This window comes from Phyllostomus discolor, chromosome 2 (assembly GCF_004126475.2).
Source record: "Phyllostomus discolor isolate MPI-MPIP mPhyDis1 chromosome 2, mPhyDis1.pri.v3, whole genome shotgun sequence".
In the NCBI taxonomy this organism is placed as follows: Eukaryota; Metazoa; Chordata; class Mammalia; order Chiroptera; family Phyllostomidae; genus Phyllostomus; species Phyllostomus discolor.
In genome coordinates, this window is record NC_040904.2 from 26,623,524 (window position 1) to 26,646,550 (window position 23,027).

Genomic DNA, 23,027 nt, shown 5'->3' on the forward strand with positions numbered 1-23,027 from the left:
AATTTAGAATATTCTTCCCCTGTTCCTTTTTCTCTTCTCTTTTTTCTGTCTGTTATGGCACGGCATACTGTTGTAGCATGTCCTACAATCTAGATTTGTGTGATGGTTTCCTCATGCTAGTTAAGCATGTTTGTAGGAAAAACAAATATATGTGCATACACTGCATTCCTGTTGTTTTCCCATATACACGTTATGTTTTCCCGTTGCGGAGACTTTGCTCACACAGACCATCTCTTTCATCAATGCTGTCCCCCCACCACATCTATACCAGGCTCAGTTCAGTATTTAACCTTCCCTAGATAATTCCCCTAATGCCCCCCCTCCTGAAATAATCTTTAAATATCCAGGATACTTTAGCTTTTCTCCCCTTACAACATTTATGATTTTTTACTGTGTATTATTATTTTTGTTTATTTACACATTTTTTACCTTCTCTCCAATGCAAGCCTCCTAAGGGCTGGCCTCATTTATCTTTGACCTCCCTGGAATCTAGCAAATGGCATGTCAACATATATATATGTTGATATGTTGAATGAATGACTAAATGGATGAATAAATGAATGAAAATGTTATCTCTGGTTTCTGAGATACAGTGAGTTGGTTAAAAACTTAATTTTTCTTTAAAAATCTTGAATAATTTCTTCATAAGTGTACTTTCTATACCCAGAATAGTACTTAGTTTCTTAAAAAAATAAAATTTTAGTTTTAGTAAAAATAAAATATGAATATTATATGCCTTGTTATAGCTATTTAAAAAATTGACTTGCTAAGCACTGAGGGAAGCCTTTCAATGTCGACAGTTTATTCTTTCGCTTTGGAAAATAGTCATTTTTTTTAATAATTTCCTCATTTATATACTTTGTGTTCCCTCTGGAGTAAGTACTATAAGTCAGATGCTGAAACTTCTGAACTGATCCTCTACATCTTTTATCTTTTCTTTCATATTTTCTATCTTCTACTTTCTAAAAGATTTCCTTCCAACCTATTATTGATCTTTATTCAGATTTTTTAAATCATACTTTTAATTTTCAAGAGTTCTGTTTTTGTTTTTTGAGTGGCCTTTTTAATAACATCCATTTATTATTTTATGGATGAAATATCTTTTTAAATCTCCACGGAAATATTAATTAAAACTTACTTTCTTCTGTTCCCTGCACTGCTTTTGTTTAAACTTTCTTAAAGTGTTCTTATTTCTATCTTGGTCTTTCCCTCATTTATATTAAAGGCATTTTCTATATTAAGCATAGAAGTGTCTATGTACGAAAAAGCCAACTGGGGACTCTGTGTGCATGGGCAGGGTCGCCCACTGCCAAGGTGGCTGTCGGTTAATTGAATGTGGAGTTAAGCATTCTGGTGTGTAAACCCCCAACTGCCAAAAAGACTTGGAGGTCTTTTTTTCTGACATCATTCAATTTCTTTAGAAAAAACACTTCAGTTTTTTGGCTGGGGAGTCACTTCTCATTGCCGAAATGTTATTTAGCAGAGGGCTGTGAGTGTGTGTGTGTGTGTGTGTGCCGTCCCTGATTCAGACGTTTATGGACCCCCTCTGTTTTTGCCTCTTCCCTCCATGTCCTGCGCAGCAGCACCCCGAGCCGCAGCTTCATCCTGCTGCATCGGTTACCACTGTCTTCCATCCCTATCCCATCTGCCAGAATTTTGTTAAAATCTCTCACCCTTCAAGGGACTTTCCTGTTTTCTTGTTATGGGTTTACATGTTGGTTTTATTTATTTATTATTATGATTATTATTATATTTTAATCCTCACCATAGGATATGTTTATTGATTTTAGAGAAAGAAGAAGAGGAGAGAGAGAGAGAGAGAGAGAGAGATTGATCAATTGGTTGCCTCCCATATGTGCCCCGACCAGGGATTAAACCCTCCTCCTAGGTACTATGTGACCTGACCGGGAACTGAACCCATAACATTTTGGTGTACAGAACAACACTCCAAGCAACTGAGCCACCCAACCAGGGCTATACGTTGTTTTTATTTCTTTACCATCATTTGGTGGAATCTTGAGAAAGAGTGGAGATAAATACATGGAAATATTTTTTAAGGTATTGATTCCAAATAAATTAACCTGTCATCTTTAATCAGACTGTGCGCTTAATTTTAAGTGTTTGTGTCACAAACTTTCTCCCCGGCAAATCTGGCCCTGTGAGTAGAGTAAATTTTCTGCCTAGAAGGTTAAAGCAGTTAAATCGATCCTCTGTGTGGTCATGGGAGTGAGACTCACACAACTCGGGTGGTTTGATGTTTCCTGTTGAGTAATCTGGACAAGGGGAAAGTACTCAAGTTACACATGGGGAAGTGTGAGATAAACTCCCTCTTGATGATTTCAGAAGTCTGATTACTTATTTACAACTGGGATAAGATCAATGGTCAAATAACTAGAGAAGTTCTACCAACCACTTGTCAAGGTAAGTTTTTATTCTGCTGCCCAACCACATTCCCACGCATGCCTGAACCTTTGATTTCCACACATTTCTAAAACCTGGGAAGAAGAAGCTGCAGCATCACCCAGGCAGGCCCCTCCTGAGTCCTGCTCACTCTCCGAGAGTTTCCCACTTGAGCTACTGTGACATTGCCTGGTTACTCACCCCACAGATTCCTCAGGATTGGCTGGGACTGCAAATAAAACACTGTTTATCCATAATCAAACTGATAAGCCACAACATTAAGTACACACAGTGCCTCATAGAAGAGAGTATAAAGCATGTGCTCTCTTTCCTCCCAGCATTTTCATGCTGGAGAGGAAACCTGGAGGGCACACACTGTCTCTGGACAACAATTTATTAAGGGAGAAAAGCTTAAAATGGGTCTGTTGAGTTCTAAAAACCCTAAAGTCAAGCAAGCCCAAATTCTTCTTCTGGGACTCGACTCTGCTGGGAAGTCCACTCTCCTTTACAAACTCAAGCTTGTGGAGGACACTGTGACCCTCCCAACTGTAGGTTTCAACGTGGAGATGATCGAGCTGGAAAAGAGTCTTTCACTCACAGTCTGGGATGTTGGGGGGCAGCAGAAGATGAGAACCGTGTGGGACTGTTACTGTGAGCGCACCGACGGGCTGGTGTACGTCGTGGACAGCGCAGATAAACAGCGACTGCAAGACTCCCGGAGAGAGCTCGAGCGCATTTTGAAAAATGAACACATTAAAAATGTGCCCGTTGTTCTATTCGCCAACAAACAGGATGTGCCTGGAGCGCTGACCGCCGAGGACATCACCAGAATGTTCAGAGTGAAGAAACTTTGCTGCGACCGCAGCTGGTACGTGCAGCCCTGCTGCGCCCTCACCGGGGACGGGCTGGCGGAGGGGCTCGGGAAACTCGCCGAGTTTGTGAGAAGCCGTGTGAAATCAAGAGCAGACACTGCAGCATTCTTCAGGCAGAACTTAAGTCTAAGCAGTGAACGATGGAGTTGAAAAGGTAATGTTTTTTCTATGTCAACTGAGAAAAGCCAGTTGCTGAGATGGCAAACTTTTCCTGAGATGCTATTACACCTAAATTAAGTTAAACAACTCAGAATAAAAGCTGTAAAATATTATTTTTGGCCAGGCACTTTAGCACTGTGGTAATAATAACTGCGAATGAGAAATTTACAATTTTGTGCACATTGGGTGGGTCAGAAAAATCATGTTTAGGACCAATTAAATTATTGCTTTATTATTTCTATATGACTACTAAGTAAACTGTCTGCTAAGAGAGTCAGAATTCTTTCAGATTGTTTTCAGCTGTTACAGGTATTAAATTTCCACCACACTCCTATATAATACCTGGGTGATGTAAAAAAAATAAACTTTAAATTATGGAGAGGAAAAGTTTGATGTTACCATCTTGTAAATCTCAATCTACCCACTGTATAAAATTTTTCTTCTGGATTCCTGCCAGCTTTTTGAAATCTTTTGCTGGGAACTTTATACAATGAATCAAACAACAAACTCCATGTTGTTAATGGAACAGAGGCTGTGTTCTCCCATAGGGAGCAGAAGTTTGTATCTTAAAGCTCTGAGTTTAGGGCAAGGCCTGAAGTTATAGCTCAGCGCAACCGGCAGCCCCAAGACGGGCTTCAGTATAATTTAGTGTAACAGTCATTACTTGGGAACTATGTACAGCTCACTGTACGGATCAACAGGAACCAGAGACAGACTTTCCTCTCAGAGACCTTAAAATTCACAGTGGACAATGACAGAAAGCTAAACGCTAGAATAGGGCAATGAATGCCATGTGATATAACTGGAGAGACTCTATCTGGCCTGGAAAAACAGGAAGTGCTTCATGCGGGAAGTGGTATTTAAGAGGGTTCCCAACTCCTGGGGACCCCCCAGAGGTACAGGGTGGTCACTGGAAGTTCCCATCACTAGGAGACTCTCCAGAGACGCTGTGGGGGAGGGCAGGAGGAGTGAAGGGACTAGGGATTGAGTTGGAACTCCCCTGAGAGGCTCAGAACTCCCCAGGAGGCCCTAGTACTGGCTCCTCCAGAAAGGCTGTTAGGCCAGAAGCAGGCCTCAGGTGTCCCCAGCAGTCCCTGGGACTCCAACTCTTAAGGTCACAGAGGAGAATAAAGGCATAGTAAGACAAGGGTGCCAGCCCCCAGACTCCTATCACCGTTTCCTTCTCTTAGCCCTGATTTGTTCAGCAAAGATATGAGTAGTGACTTCTGTGCTACATGATAGCAATTCAAATAAAAAAGTAGACATACACATAATAATAGTTACCACTGATCGAATACTTGTGTGTGTCAGGCATTGTGCCAAACACTTTTGTACATCTTCTCATTTAACGTTCACAACTGCCCTGAGAGGAATAGGTGTTACCTCATTTTATACGTGGGAGCACTGAGCCTGCACAAGGGCAGACAACAGTAACATCCACAAGAAGAGATGGGTGTTTTACTGAGGAGTGGCAGAGCCAAGTTCAAATTTGTGTGTGTGACCTCAAGGCCTGTGCTGTGAACTACCATGATATTGTTTTATAAACTAGGTATGGTCTCTGTCTTCAGTGAGCTTACAAGACACAATTAAGAATAAACCCAGGCTAAATTAAAAATTGCGCTACCATATGACCCAGCAATCCCACATTTGGGTATATATATCCAAAGAAAATGAAATCGCTGTCTCAAAGAGGCATCTCTACTCCTGTGTTCAGTGCAGTATTATTTGCAACAGCCCAGGCATGGAAACAACCCACATGTCTGCTGATGGATGAACAGATATGTATGGTATGTATGCACGATGGAATATTATTCAGCCACAAAAAGACGGAAATCCTGCCATTTGCAATGATATGGATAAAACCAGAAGGCATTATGCTAAGGGAAATAAGCCAGAGAGAAAAAGGCAAATACCATATGATCTCACTTGTACGTAGAATCTAAAAAGCCAAATTCATAGGAACAGAGAGTAGAATGGTGGGTGCCCGGAGTTTGAGGGTGGGGGAAGTGGGGGGAGGTTGGTCAAAGTGTACACACCTGCCATCAGATGGGTGAGTTCTGAGGACCTGATGTACAGCATGGTGACCACAGTTAACAATACTGTGTTGTGCGCTAGAAATTTGCTAGGAGAATACATTTTAAGCATTCTCACAAAAAAAGTAACGATGTGAGAGGATGTTAATGAACTCAAGTGTAGGAACCCTTTTACAATGTATAGTAAATCAAGTTGTATACTTTAATATGTTATTATACATGCAATATATTCTATCAATTATACTTTATTAAATAAATCTGGGGGTAGGGAGGGCGAAGACTAAATCCAGGCCAACATATATTACTGTTATAATAAGAAATTTCTTTGAAAAAACAAGCCAGGCAGAATAAATTGAATGTAATAACAGAGATATAAGAAAAATGCTGAAAGTCTCTGGCAAAAAGCTTCTGATTTCAGGAAGAGCTCAGGGGAGTAGCAATGCTTCATGGCAGAGTTTTCCCGAAGGTTCACCAAGTGATTAACAGCTCAAAAATACATCTTTTTAAAAAATGCACCATCCTTTAACATTTTCCCTATGTGTTTTTGATCCTCTTAGTCTTAAAGTTAGGAGTCACTAATCGATGTTTATAGAAAATTTCTAAATATTGAATAGAAAATGTGTCCTAGTGTCCTGAGATTTTTGTAGTTTGAGTTACTAAGGCAAGCCCTTTGTGGCCCAGTCTTAGCATAGTATAAAATTCAGAGAAAACAGTCCCCCCAAATACAGCAATGAACACTTCACTTCAGAAGGCTGTGGGTGTGTGTGGTGGGTGCAGGGGTCAGATACACACTTAATGTTGAGCAAAACTTACAAAGCAGCTCTTTCTATTTGTCAGTTCAACGTCCCTCTCCACACAGCAGCTGTCTCTCAAAATCTCTGCTGATACTTTCTCAGAAACTCGAATGGTCTCATGCCTTTTTTCCTTTCTTCCCTGGGATCCAATTTATTTTCTTCCATCAGTCATTTGCTTTCTTTTCAATGTGAATTTTACCAATATTTCCCTCCTGCTTTGCCTGGCATGTTTCCCTCCAACACACACACACACACACACACACACACACACACTTGTAGACTCTTCACTCTGAACTACTAATAAAGCCCAAAACTGAGGGAAGAGACAAAGTATAGGTGGACATTAGCAAAATGTTGCTTAGCAGGTGAGAAGAGAGGCTGTGAAGGTTCATGCCATCATATTTATTATTGTCATACATTCTGTTCTCTGGTATTTATATGTAAGAAAGCAAAACTTTTATCAAAATGGCATACTTCCATGGATCTACAGCGACCCAAAGCAGAACACTTCTGAAATGTTCCTTGGTTAAAGAGTTAGAGTCTAAAAGAAAATATCCGTTAAGTATTTCTGTCTAATGTTCTAAGTATCCCCAGATGGAAAAAAATCCCTACAGGGATAAGAATAAAGAATGGTAAATAAAAAAACAATAGCAGCAATGGCTCACATGTTAAAAATAATTGTCAGTTTAAAAAGCTGATGTTTGGATTTGATCTTTGGTGGCAAGCAGGCTGCTGTTGCCATCAGAAGACTGTGTGAAAAATGTGATGGCGACTTCCGGCAAGATGGAGGAATAGGTGGATGCACCGTACCTCCTCGCACAACCAAGATTAGAAAACCAATAATTTACAACAATTTACTATCAGAATAACACCCAGATCCGGCAGAGGATTTATCTGAATGGAAGTCGGGCAGCCAAGAAGTTGAAGTAGACGCGTTCATCCGGACTGGTAGGAAAAGACGAGCCTGGCAGGCGCGGGGCTGGCTCGGGTCGGCGGCGCGCGGAGGTCGGGGGAAGGTTTGGCGCGAAATCGGCGCAAAAGCCACCCGGGGGCGCAAGAAGGCAGCGGTGATCCCTGAGTACACAAGCTGCGGCTGGCAGACCCAGAGGGGCAGCGATTGTGGACCAGGGCAGAACTCGCGGCCCAGAAGCCCAGACAAGGGTCTGAGCCCAGAGGAACGGAACTACCGCCATTGTTTTCTCCCGCCCCGCCCTGCCCCCACATATAACGTCACAATCTAGCGACTGGGGTGCCCAGCCCCGGTGAGCACCTAAGGCTCTGCCCCCCACCGTAACTAGAGCAACCAGACCGGAAAAAAAAAGGAGAGATAAGGGGGAAAAAAACCCATGTTTTCAACAGAGCAGATCAGTCCCCCAGGACTCATCCTTTTGAGCGACCAAGAATTAGCCAGTCTATCAGATGCGCAGTTCAAAACACTGGTGATCAGAAAGCTCACGGAACTGGTTGATTTTGGTCGAAATTTAGATGAAAGAATGCAGATTACCATAAAACAGATGCAGGAAGACACGCGGAGGAGAGCCAATAGTGAAAGGAAGGAATATGAGTCTCAAAACAATACAGTGGACCAGAAGGAAGATAGAATCAACCAAGCAGGAAAGCATGATGAAATAAGAATTCAAAAAATTGAGGAAAAGATTAAGAGCATCCAAGACACCTTTAAACATTCCAATATCTGAATTATAGGGGTACCAGAATTGGAAGGGGAAAAGCAACAGATTGAGCACGTATTTGAACAAATAATAAAGGAGAACTTCCCCAAGCTGGCAAAGGGAACAGTCTTCCAAGAAATCCAAGAAGCTCAGAGAGCCCCAAAGAAGTTGGACCCAAGAAGAAACACACCAAGGCACATCATAATTACATTAGCCAAGGTAAAAACGAAGGAGAGAATCCTAGAAGCAGCAAGAGGTAAGGGGACAGTCACCTACAAAGGAGTTCCCATCAGACTGTCAGCTGATTTCTCCAAAGAGACCTTACAGGCAAGAAGGGGCTGCAAAGAAATATTCCAAGTCATGAAAGACAAGGACCTACATCCCAGATTGCTCTATCCAGCAAAGCTCTCATTTAGAATGGAAGGGCAGATAAAGTGCTTCTCAGATAAGGTCAAGTTAAAGGAGTTCATCATCACCAAGCCCTTATTTTATGAAATGCTAAAGGGACTTATCTAAGAAAAGAAGATAAAGAAAAGACATGTATAGTAAAAGGACAGCAAACTCACAAATATTAACAACCACACCTACAGCAAAACCAAAAGAAACTAAGTAAACAATTAGAACAGGAACAGAACCACAGAAATGGAGGTCACATGGAGGGTTAGCAGCAGGGGGGTGGGAGGAGGAGAGAGGGGGAAAAGGTATAGAGAATAAGTAGCATAGAATGTAGGTTGAAAATAGATAGGGGGAGGGCAAGAATAGTACGGGAAATGTAGAAACTAAAGAACTCATAAGTATGACACATGGACATGAACTAAAGGGGGAAATGTGGGTGGGAGGGGGGTACAGGGTGGAGGGGAGAGAAGGGGGGAAATGGGACAAATGTAATAGCATAATCAATAAAATATATTAAAAAAATGTGATGGCAAGTGTGTGATCTGCGGCTCCGGGGTGTGCGCATGTGATGAGAGTGACTATGGCTCCTCCCAGGGGCGCGGTGTGATTGGTGGAGGCCCTGGAGTCTCCGATGCCTATGACTGTAAGGAGCCCACCATAGGAATGGCTGCCCAAAGACTGTCAATTGGGAGCCCTAAGGTCATTGGTGGGTGGCCTCTTCCTCCCTCCATGTACTGACCGCAGAAAGAGTGGAGCGCAGAACCTCACCCGCATCACCTGTTAGTACACAGGCACCTCTCCACCCTCACCTCACCTCTCACCTGGATCATGTGGTCGAATAAAAAAGGGTTCTTCACAGAGCACTCTGGCAGACTGTATCAGAAAAACAGTCACTTAGTTCATGATTTTTCTTGAAGTCAAGAAGCGAGATTCTGTGTTCTACATTGATAAGTTTTCTCTACACCAAGAGCTTCTACAACAGGAAGAATATTGTTTCAGGCTTCTGTGTGAAGAGTCCCCTGCGAAGTGCTCTCACAGCAGCTCTGACAGCAGTTGTCCTTGATGGGTCATTTGCAGTGTGGCAGGGAGTTCTCAGAACAAAAAACGTGGGCATTTAATCTTGTAGCACTTTGCTGGCTTGTGTTACTTTTCTTCTAAGAAATTGGAAACCCACCCTGGCTGGTGTGGTTCAGTGGACCAAAAGGTTTGCTGGTTCAATTCCCGGTTGGGGCACATGCCTGGGTTATGGGCTAGGTCTTCAGTTAGGGGTGTGCAAGAGGCAACCAATCAATGTTTCTTTCCCTCTCCCTCCTTTCCCCTCTCTCTAAAAATAAATAAATAAAATAATAAAAAAGAAATTGGAAACCTTTCTTTTTCTATTAATAAAGTAAGGGTTTGTTTTCTGGTAGTCAGTCATCATCTAATTAAAAAACAAAAACAACAAAAAACCTCATGTTTTCACTATGCTCTGATGATGAACAAATTGGGGTCTGTCAAAGCAAGGGAGATGGGGAATTTCAGAGGAAGAGTCCCTCATACGTGGCGTGGAGGGACAATCCACAGAGGCTGTGCTGTGTTGAATACAAGGAGGAACAGCCCGAGGACCGCACTGCTGGGCTTCTGCAGATCCTGGGGCTGGCCTGCTTTTGTTTGCAGGAGCTGTCTCTCTAGAGAGAGGCCAAGAAATAGGAAATGACAGAGAGACTCCTTCTTTGGTGGTGCTAATGATTATTTCACATAGTGTGAGGCATAGTGTCACAGGGGTTTCAGTCCACCCGATTTTTAGCACAATATTAACTGTTAGCAAATTGAATTACTTCAAGCACGAGAAAGCACATTTTACCCTGACAGTGCCGCACAAATATTAAAGTTGGTTATTAGGTGACTTACCCATGTGAATAGTATTTTCGCAAATATTATCTCATTTTGTTTTTGCTGAGTCTCGTAACAGATCTCATAGCAAATATTATCAACACTATTTTAACAATATGAAGAACTGATTAAGCAGTTACTGAGCCTAGTCCTTTTGTTTCCAAGATTTAAAAAACATAATTTTTACCATGCAATGAATTTAACAACAATAATGTGGCATATACCACACTATTTTACCATTAAATTTCTTTTTTCCTATAACCAAGTGGAACTGGTCAGAGTATTTCTTGGACCAAAAACCCAGGGGCCATCTTCCTTCTCCCCTCTTATCTCACATCTGTCAGCAAATCCTGGCTGCTCTTCAACATACATCTCCCTCGGGCCACTGCTCACTCACCAAGGCTACCTACCACCAGGCCACCATCAACTGTCCCCTGGGCGGTTGCATTTTACACGCAGAATTCTGCAGGTCAGGACTGAGAACGGAAGTTAGTTAGGTCAGGGTACTGCCCTGCCTTAAAACCCTGTCTTTGCTTCTCACTCTGCCAGGTACCTGTCTCCTCTCTTTCCCGCCTCTCTCCCCTTCTAGCCACACTTGCCTTACTGTCCCTGTATCACCTCTGATTTGTTACAGCCTCGGGCCTTTCAACGGGCTGTTCCGCAGTTTACAACATACTCTCCTTAGGCCTTCAAGTGTTTCCTACTTCACTCTTTCAGGGCTCCGACCCTATATGCAGAGGCCTTCCCTGACTCCTTACTCAAACGGACCTCCTCCTCCCTGCCCCTCAATACTTCTTACCCTGCTTTGTTATTTTTTTCATAGCTCATAGCTTCTATCATGGCCTCAGTTTATTATTGACTCATTTACTCGTTGTTTCTTTCCCTCCCCAGCAGGTAAGCTCCTTGGGAGCAGGGACTTTTCTCACTGTTTGGTCCTGGAATAACACCAAGAATGCATTTCAAGGATATTTGAGAACAAATGTATGAATGGTCTGGACCCTAACGTGAGGTCTTCTCGGCATCCCAGGCTGCCTCTCGGGATGGAGTGTTGATCCAGTCATGCAGAGTAAAAAGAATGGCAGATGTGGATGGAGGACAGCGTCACTCTAACCTCAGGACCCCACTGGCAAGTCCTTCCCGCAGGAGCAATGTGCTGGACTCAGAGGAACATGAGCCTTGGAGACAGAACTGGGTGGGAGTTCTGGCTGTCACTGGTTTTGGCTTTTGGGCAGATTACTTCACCTCCAGAGACTCAGTTTTTTTTCTCTACTAGGGCAAGAAATAAACTTTCTTTGTGTTAAGCCATGGGGGTTTCGGGGTTGACCTGGGCATCACTGTTAATTACCCTAAAACCTAAGACATGGGCCTTGTTTCTTCCATATACCTAGAAGCCTTCTTTCCCCAGTCTTCTTTTTCTCACAGGTCCCCTCCCCATCTCCCTACAACCACTCTTGGATTCTCATCTGACTCATCCCAGAACAAGAAGGGAAAAAAATAATTTTTCCTCAATTTAAAAAAATATTTATCTTTTTAAAATTGAATTTATTGGGGTGACAGTGGTTGACAGAACCATACAGGTTTCAAGTGTACAAACCAACAAAACATCATCTGCATGCTGCATCATGCGCCCACCACCCCAAGCAAAGTTTCTTTCTATCTCCATTTCCCCCTCCTTTGCCTACCTTCCCCTTTCCCCACCCCCTTTCCCTGTGGCTATCACCACACTGTTGTCTGTGCCTCTGTGTTCTCTATATATGTTTGTGGGTTAATCCTTTCACCTCCTTTCATCCAGTCCTCCAAACCCTCTCCCCTCTGACAGCAGCTGGCAGTCTGTTTCATGTATACAAGCCTCTGTCATCAGTTTATTTTGCTCATGAGATCCCATAGAAGTGAGATCATACGGTAATTGTCTTTCTCTGACTGGCTTATTTCCTTAGCATAATAATCTCCAAGTCCATCCATGCTGTCACAAAAGGTAAGATTTTCTTTTTTTTGTCTTTTTTACTGCTGAGTAGTATTCCATTGTGTAAATGTACAACAGATTTTTTATCCACTTATGTACTGATGGGCACCTGGGCTGTTTCCAGATCTCAGCTACTGTATATGATGCTGCAATGAACTAGGGGGGCATGTATTCTTTTGAATTGGTGTTTCTAGTTTCTTAGGATATATTACCAGAAGTGGGATCACTGGGTCAAAAGGCAATTCCATTTTTAATTTTTTGAGGAAACTCTCTACCGTTTTCCACAGCGGCTGCACCAGTCTGCATTCCCACCAACAGTGCATGAGGGTTCCCTTTTCTCCACATCCTCACCAGCACTTGTTGTTTGTTGATTAATTGATGATAGTCATTCTGACAGATGTGAGGTTATATCTCATTGTGGTTTTAATTTGCATTTCTTTGATGATTAGTGGTAGTGAGCACTTTTTCATATGTCTATTACCCATCTGTATGTCCTCTTTGAAGAAGTGTCTATTCAGTTCCTTTGCCCATTTTTAAATTGTGTTGTTTGTTTTCCTGGTGTCAAGTTGTATAAGTTCTTTATTTTTAAAATTAACCTCTTATCAGATGTAGCATTGGCAAATATGTTCTCCCACTCAATGGGTTTCTTTTTTGTTTTGTTGATGTTTCTTTTACTGTGCAAAAGATGTTTAGTTTGATGTAGTCCTATTTGTTTATTTTTGCCTTTGTTTCCCTTGTCTGAGGAGACATATCAGCAAAAATATTAAAAAATTTACAAACTTTCAGAAAACTTGAAAAAAGTAAGAGCAACACTGGTGTGCTTTTCACTCAAATTCACCAATGATAACAATTTCCACATATTTGTGCATGCTCTCTTTCTTCTCTATACACACACTCAATTGCAATCATTTTGACTTAATCATCCATCTTGACTAAATACTTAATCATCCATCTACTTAGAATGGACAATCTTTTACATAACCACAGAGTCAGTATTACACATAAAATTTTAAGCATTAATTAAATATCATCTAACAGTCTATAATCAAATCCCCCCAAATACAACTTATTTATAGAATTTATTTGGTCTACTTCATTTGCTTATGTCACTTTTAAAAAAGATTTATTAATTTTTAGAGAGGGGAAGGGAAGGAGAAAGGGAAACATCAATGTGTGGTCGCCTCTCGTGGGCCCCCTACTGGGGACCTGGCCGGCGACCCAGGCATGTGTCCTGACTGGGAATTGAACCGACGACCCTTTGCTTCGCAGGCCAGCACTCAATCCACTGAGCCACACCAGTCAGGATTTTATGCCACTTTTAATTTAGAATATTTTCCCTGCCTTTTTCTGCTTTTTCATGACCTAGAAATTTTGAAGAGTCCAGGCCAGATAATTTAAAGAATGTCCCACAAGCTAGATTTGTCTGATTGTTTCTTCACGGTTAAATTCAGGTTAAACATTTTTGGCCAGAATATTCCACAGGTGATGGCATACTTCCCACTGCATCCATTAGGAGGCACTTAGTGTCCCTTTGACTGTACTTGATGGTGTGAAATTTGATCACTTCCTTTAGAAAAGGATCAACTACATTGCCCCCCGGTAAAAATATAACTTTCCCCTCTGTTCTCAATAAATAATTTGATATGATCAGTAGGATCATATGATAAGTAGGATATTTTGAAACTGTGTGAATCCTGTTCCCCAAAAGCCTTTCTCTTAATGCGTTCGGCATTCTCTGATGATCCTTTCCTGCATCAGTCATTATACTGGGAACTGCAAAATGGGGATTTTTCTAAGTCTGTCTTTCCTTGTACACTTATCAGCTGGCATTCCTTTGTAAAGAAGAGCTTTCTCTTTATCTGTCTTCTTTATTTTCTCTCTCTCTCTCCTCAGATGTTTTTTAAACTCCAAGTTGTATAATCCATTATTACTCAAACTGAGATTCTTGGATCCGTGGTGTCAGCATGACCTGCAAGCTGCTTGAAATGTAAATCCTCAAATACTGTCCCACCTGTTAGAATACTGTATTTGGGGGTGGGGAAATTCCTGGAATCTACATCGTTACTGACACTACTGTGATCCATTTCTGTCATTATTATTTCTTTTTTTTTGATGCCCAAGCTGTCCCAAATTTTCCCAGGGGAAGCCCCTTCAGACCAGCTCTGTGTTCAGTTGATATATATATACCCCGTTAGTCTTCGAGTGGCTCCTTGTTTGAGAGAATACTGAGTCACCCTGTGCTTTCCCTATTGGGCAGCCTCGGACCTGAAATAAACCACTTCTCCAAGAGACCCCAGTTCTTTCTTTGTGGGATGGTATTTAGAAATCAAATAATGATACTAGCTGTGCTCTTTATTGCTGAGATGTCCCTGCTTATGGGCCCATTCAGGAGTAAAAGCAAAGGGATATATATTTAAAAAATACTGATACCTCCAAATTGAATCCACACCATAAGGGTTTTCCTGATCTTCCCCACCCAATTTGTGTCCCTCTTCTTCTACAAAGAGCTATGGTTTCAAAAAGCCTCACTACATTATGGATGAAAAAGGAGTTCTACGGAAAGTAACTTCACAGGGCGTTCTGATCATAAATTCCTAAATGGGAGGTTGGGTAATCATGCCCCAGACATATGATTTCTTTTGTAAAAGGTTTATCTTTGCCTGAAGCAAGCCCTGTCAATTATTTTTGTGCATCTAGCTTAACACACTACTGAATTAAGGGTACTCACCCTGAAGAAAGCACATACTCTTGTTAATTACCCTATCACCCAGGCCTCGCCTTGCTGTCTCCCACCTTCATGTCATCTTCCTTACCTTTCCTCGTCAATTCCAAATGCACAAAAGAAGCTGTAAAACTCAATCTCTGGAGCATTTGAGGTCTTGCTTCCTGATACTGTCGTCAGTTTGGCTCAAATAAAATCTTATAAAAATTCCCTGCAGGTTTGGATGTGTCCTGAGTCAACAATTCTTGTAATTATATTAAAGAAGAAACCCTTCTTTGTACAACAAACTGATTTTCACACATCTCTGCTCAAGTAGTATGTAAGATGGCATTGTGTTTCTAAATTAGGTTGGATTTTCACTGTAAATAAGTTTTCCATTGGAGTTCCATGTACCTACTGTAGTTGCCAGTTAATGGCAAACATGAGAGATTGTGGAGACAAGAATCCTGTTTACCAAAGGATCAGTCCCATTATCTACATAGTTATCTTTTTGCTCTTGTTTTAAAGCAAATGATACATTTATCCTATAACATAATCTTCTGTAAAAAATACAACGATCTTAATTTGCAAAAATAAACCCCACATACCTAATATACACATATATGAACTTACATAGAGAAAATAAAACACACCAAAATGTGTGGGTGGTTGTATTGTATATGGCTAAAATTCCTTATTGCTCTCAGTACTTCCGGAATTTTATGTAGTGAGTGTATGTTATTTTTAGAGTAAGGTAAAAACATTATTTTCAAAAGAGCTTTTTACTCTTCATAGTCTACATAGAATGTGAGTGGATAATGCATACTCTTAGCATTGTCATTTCAACAGCATTGATCTAAAGTAATACATACTTTTACAAATCAGAAGTGTTGCGAAGTGCAGACACAGGGGCATTGTCACCAAGTTTTTATAATTTAAGAAAAATAACTCAGAAACAAAAAAACGAAACAGCTTATATGTATCGAGCACTCTTTAGAGGCTGGTTCTGTTCTAAGATTTTTTTTTAAAGATTTTATTTATTTATTTTTAGAGAGGGGAGGGAGGGAGGGAGGGAGAGGAGGAGGAGGAGAGAGAGAGAGAGAGAGAGAGAGAGAGAGAGAGAGAGGGAGAAACATCAATGTGCGGTTGCTGGGGGTTATGGCCTGCAACCCAGGAATGTACCTTGGCTGGGAATCGAACCTGGGACACTTTGGTTCCCAGCCCGCGCTCAATCCACTGAGCTACGCCAGCCAGGGCCTGTTCTAAGAATTTATATGTATTATCTCATTTAACACTCACATTAACTCTATGGGGTAGTATTGGGTTGGCCAAAAACTTCAGTTTTTCTGTATGATGGCTCTAGTAGTGCTTAGTTGTCTTTAACTTTATTTGAAACAATTTTGTTAGATTGTATTGTGATAGCTGCCATGTCAGCATGTATTTAAAACAGCTTACCAAAATTAATGAATTTTTTGTGTAGCCATGTTAATATTGAAGATGAAAGACAATATGCAATATTTTTGGCATATTATGCATCATTATTTCAAGAAAGGTAAACACACAACTGCAATGCAAAAACAGGTGTGCAGTGTATGGAGAAGGTGCTGTGACTGATCAAACATGTGAAAGTGGTTTGCGAAATTTCGTGCTAGAGATTTCTCGCTGGATGGTGCTCCATGGTCGGGTAGACCATGGAGCGATCAAGTTGATAGCAATCAAGTTGAGACATTAATTGAGAACAATCAATGCTGTACCACATGCAAGATAGCTGCCATACTCAAAATATTCTCACCTAGTGAGAAGAGAGATGAGACTCTGAGCCACACAGCCACCTAAAATTGGGAGAAGCATTTACTGTGGTCTTTGTATATAATTGGGCTCCTGCAGTCAGTTGTTTGGTGAACTTTCTATACTGTACCTCTGTGTAAATGTTTAATTCTCTTAATTTTTAAATGATTTCCCTTCGCTGCATTCAGAGTCTAAGAACAGCTGGGAGTCCGAGAATAAAAATTTAACAAAATTTAGTTTTTCATCAGAAACAGAAAGCTTGAAAAATAGGGATGTACAGTTCCCTGTTAGCATCTTACTACATTTTCTTCCAGTCTATTTTTCATCAATGTGTGTATATATTCAACAGATATTTTTCCTGATAATTTAGTAATTTGCTTTTTAAATCTACATCACAAATGCACAAAAGACACGACACAGTTAACATACATATCTTTACCTAATTATTATGTTTCTTTCAGATTCATTATTTTTCAGTACTACAACATTTTAATGAAGCAGATATATCAGAGCTTATTTAATCATTTCTCTGCAATTGGCTTTTTAGATTGCAGCCAATTCTTCATGTGCCAGTTCAGCAACAAACATCTTCATGCCTGTATTTCTCCTCCCCCATGTTTACCCCTTCATTTAGTGAATATTGACAGAAAATCTAGTAAATACCAGGCACTGTATTAGGTGTTGGATTTAGGATTTTTCCTGCATAGGATAGTAAGCTGCTTTTGAAAAGGTCAACATCAGGTTATCCTAAATACATTCTTTAAAAAGAAAGAAAAACAACTAAAAAAAGAAAAAAGATGTAAAACTTTTAGTTATTAGATGACTGATGACTGCACCTCTGTGTGGTGAAGACCTCAAAATAAGTAGATATTCGTAGATTTCAAATCACTTATCACAGGACAAGCTTAATGTCAGAATTTGTAGTAGTTTTTGCTTAATTATGACTGAAAATCCAAACATAATGGAAGAAAATAGTGATCAATTTGACTATAGAAAGTTGTAGCAAACATTAGAAACAAAGTTAAAGGACAACTATGAAACCAGCAGTTAATATCTGCAATAGGCAGTCCGCCTTCTGTATCACAGATCCCACTAGGTGGACACAGCCAACTGAGCCAGCTGACGGAAAATACGTGGGAACAGTTACGTTGTGGCTGATGCTGCTGATGTGTTGCCACTGTTAAACCCAGTCAAAACCATTGCTGAGCTCAGTCCAAAAAAACCCCCAAAAAGCAAAAAGAAAAAAACAAGGCCAAAAATTATAACACATTGAATTAATAAAAACAAAAAATTGTAAGTCCATATCATGAATATCATTAAAAATGTAAGAGCACATAATGGAAAGAAAAGGTGAAAGTTGGGGAAAGGAAATTTCTTTCATACAGAAAAATGCAGAGGGAATGGTAGAATTGGAAAGTCACTGTTTTATAGCTGCAAAGTAATCACTAACCTTGGGTAAACACATCTTATTTGCATAATAAGGTCACAAAATGATTTTCTGAAATATCTTTTGGCTCTTGTATGGTCAAGGATTAACAAACTTTGAAATGAAAAGCCTTAATCAGATAAAGGAAAAGCTAGGGGATCCTTCCTTTCGTGCATGTTTTCCTTTCTCTCCAAAGCTGAAAATTCACCCTTTCCAAGGACAAGATGAGCAGATTCCCAGTTTTCTGACCTGGAATTCCTCTTAGCGATTATCATGCGGCTACAAGGTACATAGGAACTACCTGCTAAAGGAGGCTTCATCATAAAAAAAAATGGAAGACGAGTGTCAAATTGTGAGTTAGTATTTATAATATATATCACAGGTAAAATCTAAGGCCCCTAACTAATATAATATACACATTACATTGCTTTATATTGTTATTTTTATATTGTTGAAGCAGTGGAGAAAAAGGCCCTGTTTTGCCTGTTGAGTCATGTAAGTGTCCCATCTCCAGTCTAAAGCACATATTTTCTGAGGAAAGTAAAGCCTCTCAGTGTCTCCTTAATTTCTAAGAGATCAGGCTGGATAGAGTGTAGAAGTCCCTAATAATGTTGCTCCACTCAGGCTGACACAGGCCACCCACCCATTTTGTAACACGGGGGAATTGTAACCCACCCCACCATTCTTTTGACATTGTTTCTGTAAACGGTGACTCAAATATGTAGCTTGTAAATACACAGCATGTTTGCGTAAGAATCCTAGGAACTAACTTCTAAAGGTATAGACTGACCTTCAGTCATCTCAGCTTTGGGAGATTTGCTGACCTGCAGACACGGAGCCAGAATGACAGAAAGCCAGGACGACATAACGCCAGGATGACTAAACCATGATGACTCACACCGAACCGCCACTTGCCTCATCAGAAGGGACTGTGCTCATCTGCATGTACAGAACTCTGCAACCCCTGCCCTCGATCTTTGTTCTGCTTTCCCTCTCCCTCCTTATCAAAATCTCTGCCTGCACTGAGACGTTAAGATAGGCTTTGTGATGAGGGTCCCCTGTCTTCTAGATTTTTGGCATCTGAATAAACTATTTTCTTTTTCACCCACACCTGTCTCATGAGTTTGGCTTTTGTCACAGCAGGCAGCTGGACCCGAGCTCCATTACAGTTTCATCCTGTGAGGTCTGGCTGGTGCAGTGTATACTTGTTGCTCTGGTATAGATGTTAAGAGTATTCCTTTCACTCTCCAAAGTGTCTAAGATTGGACCATATATGGTTTTCCTACTTCTAGGACACCCCTGATGCTTTTTAAGGAAGACTTCATTTGGCTGATGTTGAACAGTAAACACCAAGCCAAAGAGAAGAAAAAGAAGACTAGAATGTGGTAGGCAGAAGAATGATCCCTCTAAGATGTCCTTGTTTTAATATCTGGATGTTACCTCACATGGCAAAAAGAAAGTGATTAAGTGTGTTGAGATGGGAAGATTAGCCTGGATTATCCAGGGGAGCCCAATCTAATTACATGAATTTTTAAAATTGGAGAAACTTTCCCGGCTGAGTTATTAGGGAGAGGGAGAAGTGACTCTGAAAGAATGCTCAGAGAGGTGCCACACCCCTGGCCTTGAAGCTGGAATAAAAGGATCATAAGCCAAGGAATGTGGGCAGCCTCTAGTGGCTCCAAAAAGCAAGGATACAGATTCTCCCCTAGAGCCTCCAGAAAGGAATACAGCCCTGCCAACTTCTACAGAACTGTAGATTTGTATTATTTTAAGCCATGCATTGTGTGGCAATTTGTTAACAGCAGTAATAGCAAACTAACACATGGAATTAACAGCATGTCTAATGAACCTTGAAAGATTCAGTAAGTCATCCATTCATTTAACAAAATGCAAGTGCTTATATATCCTTAACCCTATAGTGAATAATATGGGCTTTTCAAGGAGTTTACAGCCCTGGAGGAAGACAATGACTGGAACACGTAACTAAGATTGTTACGAGTGTTCTCAAAGGGTTAGTAGGGGGTGGCATGGAATATTTGACAAGCCCAGGGCAGTAAACCATGGCATGTAAACGCGGATGAAGGGTGTCCCAGGTTGAAGGTATGGCACGGGTAAAGGTTTAGGCAGGGGTTTGAAAGCATATGGATTAAGCCTGTAAATAGTCAGAAGTGCAGCTTGGCTGGACCACGAAATAGATGGGAGAAGGGAAATAGAAGTGCCGTTTGGAAGCAAGTGGCAAAGGGCCTAGAATGCCAAACTGAGAGCGTGGACTTTATCCTTCAAGCAATGGGAAGATATTGAAAGTTTCAAAGCGGAGACGGGAACATAATCACATCTGTATTTTACAGAGATACCTCTGCTATAAGCTCCACTGGGACAGAAACCAAATTTGTTTTTGCTGACTTACTGTCGGTGCTTCTCAATCAGGAGAGGCCAGTTTATGCTGTGGTAACCAACAACCCCCAGAGTCTGTGCCTCAAGACAAAAGAAGTTTCTCTTTCTCATGGTGCATATTCATCATGGGTCAATGTGGGGGACCTGCTCATCCTCTTTTCCCCTCTCTGAACATAGTACTTTAATGTATTAATTTGAAAGTGCTCAACAGCATAATTATTTTAACGCCAAAAAGAAAAACTATGTAAATTATCCTTGTGGCAATTTAGCAAAATACCTTAGTTAAATCTTTGAGAGTTTTCATGTGAATGCACCGAAGTCCATACTGTATATATACCTGTACCATAAGCAATTTCCCCTTACGCCAGAACATGGAGTTGGGTTCATTAACAGAACCAAGCACCATGGCAATGGGAGAGCTTAGACCAGAGACTACTAACCAGTGCCAGCTATCAAGAACCAATTCCTCTGCTCGCTTTCTTGGCTCCAAAGAGTAGTAAGAAAGCATTATAACTGCCAAAGCCCCTGCAACAGCTGGAGAGAAGCTGGTAGAAGAGAGGGGTGCTAAGGTTGTCCTTGGATGTGTAGAGGGCAAAGGACTGCGCATTCTCCAAATGACCTCTGTTTTCACCTTGGCAAAGGTGACTTTGTACTTAACACTCATCAGCAAACGGGTCAGAGAGTTATTCTCGTAAGGATTGGGATTGTTCTGTGTCTAAAAACTGTTGCTTATTTTTGAGAAGATGTGCTCCGCCATGCCCCCCCCCCCCCGCCTTTTCCATTACTTTTAAGCAACTGGGAGCTGAGAGCCTAAAGAAGAAGGCTCTCTTTTCATGGGCAACTATGAGACTGTTCTACATGGTGCTGGGCCAGGCCCTGGGGGTGAAGGTCAGTGTCATGGCCCCAGGTGCTAGTCCTTTCAGCATCCACAATGGCGTTTTCACAAGGGCCACTGCCTGCAGGTGTCTGTTGAACACCTTCATGAGAAGTGGGCAGCAAAAAGAGAAAGCCAGAGCAAGAGAGTGACATAAGGGACTTCTGCTGAGGACACATGACACACAAACCTGGGCATGCTCAGGAAGTCCAGGGAGGACAGCTGAGAGTCTACTGGTAGGTGTTATAACATAGACATTAATATGAATGGGACTATGTTTTCTACATGGATGAAGATAGGATTCCCATTTTCTTGTTCATTTGGGCAAATGCCTAGGAGGTTTCTTTTAAATGCAAACGTCATGTGGGGGGGGGGGGGTAGGTGCAGAGTTAAATTAAATAGTTTATTTTAAAAATTGACATCATGTCAACATTAGCCATGAATATATTGTTTAAAAATATTTAACAGTTTATAATCTAGAACAGCTCCCAGTGAATGAGATAAATGGCAAATTATATTGGAAGTTAAGGAATTTAGGGGAAGAAGGAAGAAAATGTAAAAGAAAGGAAATCAGGGTAATCCAGTGGGTACTTCACGTCACCACGGAGGTTCATTGTTAGAAATTGGATGCCCCGCCTGGTTGGGGAAGGGTGCTCTGCTCACAGTAACCAGGGGTGCCCGCTGAGGAAGCTACCACCATGTTGTGTTGAAATCAAACGCAAACCAAAATCAGCTCCTGAGCAGATAAAACCAGTTCAGTCATTAATTTTGCTTAATTACCAGCCACTGCGAAGACACTCCTTTTCACTATGCAAACTTCTTATCCCTGAGCCTCATTTCATGTTCTGGTTTGAGTGCTCTGGGTTTGCAAACTGTCTTTTTAGTATGTTCACATTTTTTTTTAACCAGGAATTCTTTCATTTTCCTTGGCTGTTTCTGAACCTTTGGCATTGGAAAGTTGCCTGTGGCTGGAAAAGAGCTCTGGAGCGCCGCAAAGTGGTGATTACTTGCTGTGTCTGACGGTAACCCGTAAATCACGTTCACTCCTATCTCACCGATCCAGGCCGGGAAGAAGTATAATCCCACAAGGTGCCAAGAAGGGGTAAAACTGGCAACGTTTGGTGATGCTTAATGATTAAACATCAATAAATATTAATTGGACAAAAGAATCAACTCTCGACGGAATAAGTTAGAGGTCACTTGATGAAATCTTATCTAGTGGAATTAGAGAACAGGAGAGAAAGGGAGACAGGAGTCGGTGACTTATCAGATGTGCAGAGTGTGAAAGAGCAGTGTGACTACTCGGTGTTCAGTACGGATGAGTGTAGGAAATGAGTGCACTACGTTTATTCCTCCTGTACTCTGCCGCTGAAAACATCATCGTCATCATCAACAACAACAACAAACAACAAACAACAAGGTAAGGCGCATGTTTGGATGTGTGCCTGCGTGTGTGATTAGTAGAATGCAGCTGAGACGAGACACCTACATTTTCTCACTTTTTGCTAGATAAACTCTGCAGTCTGGACTGCAGGTCTTTTGTTCAGTGTGCAAACTTTCTCTTTTGTGCCGAGGCGCTGGGGTCCAGCTAGAAATCAGAATTGTTCTCTGTTCTGGGTGCATGGACAGACTTGCCCCAGATAAGTAGGATGTAAGGTGCTTCACACGAATCACTCCACACCATT

At 41.2% G+C, this 23,027-nt stretch overlaps 1 protein-coding gene across 1 annotated transcript; it reads left to right on the forward strand.

The window, feature by feature from the left end:
- Positions 1 to 2,243: 2,243 nt before the first annotated feature.
- ARL14 (ADP ribosylation factor like GTPase 14) lies at positions 2,244 to 5,206 on the forward strand. Its single transcript, XM_036017617.1, has one exon. It carries the CDS (start codon positions 2,718 to 2,720, stop codon positions 3,420 to 3,422), a length of 705 nt encoding a protein of 234 aa, XP_035873510.1. The 5' UTR covers positions 2,244 to 2,717; the 3' UTR covers positions 3,423 to 5,206.
- Positions 5,207 to 23,027: the final 17,821 nt, after the last annotated feature.

Excerpts from the sequence above, each read along its gene's own strand:
- ARL14 (XM_036017617.1), top strand. The coding sequence starts at position 2,718 with ATGTGCTCTCTTTCCTCCCAGCATTTTCATGCTGGAGAGGAAACCTGG.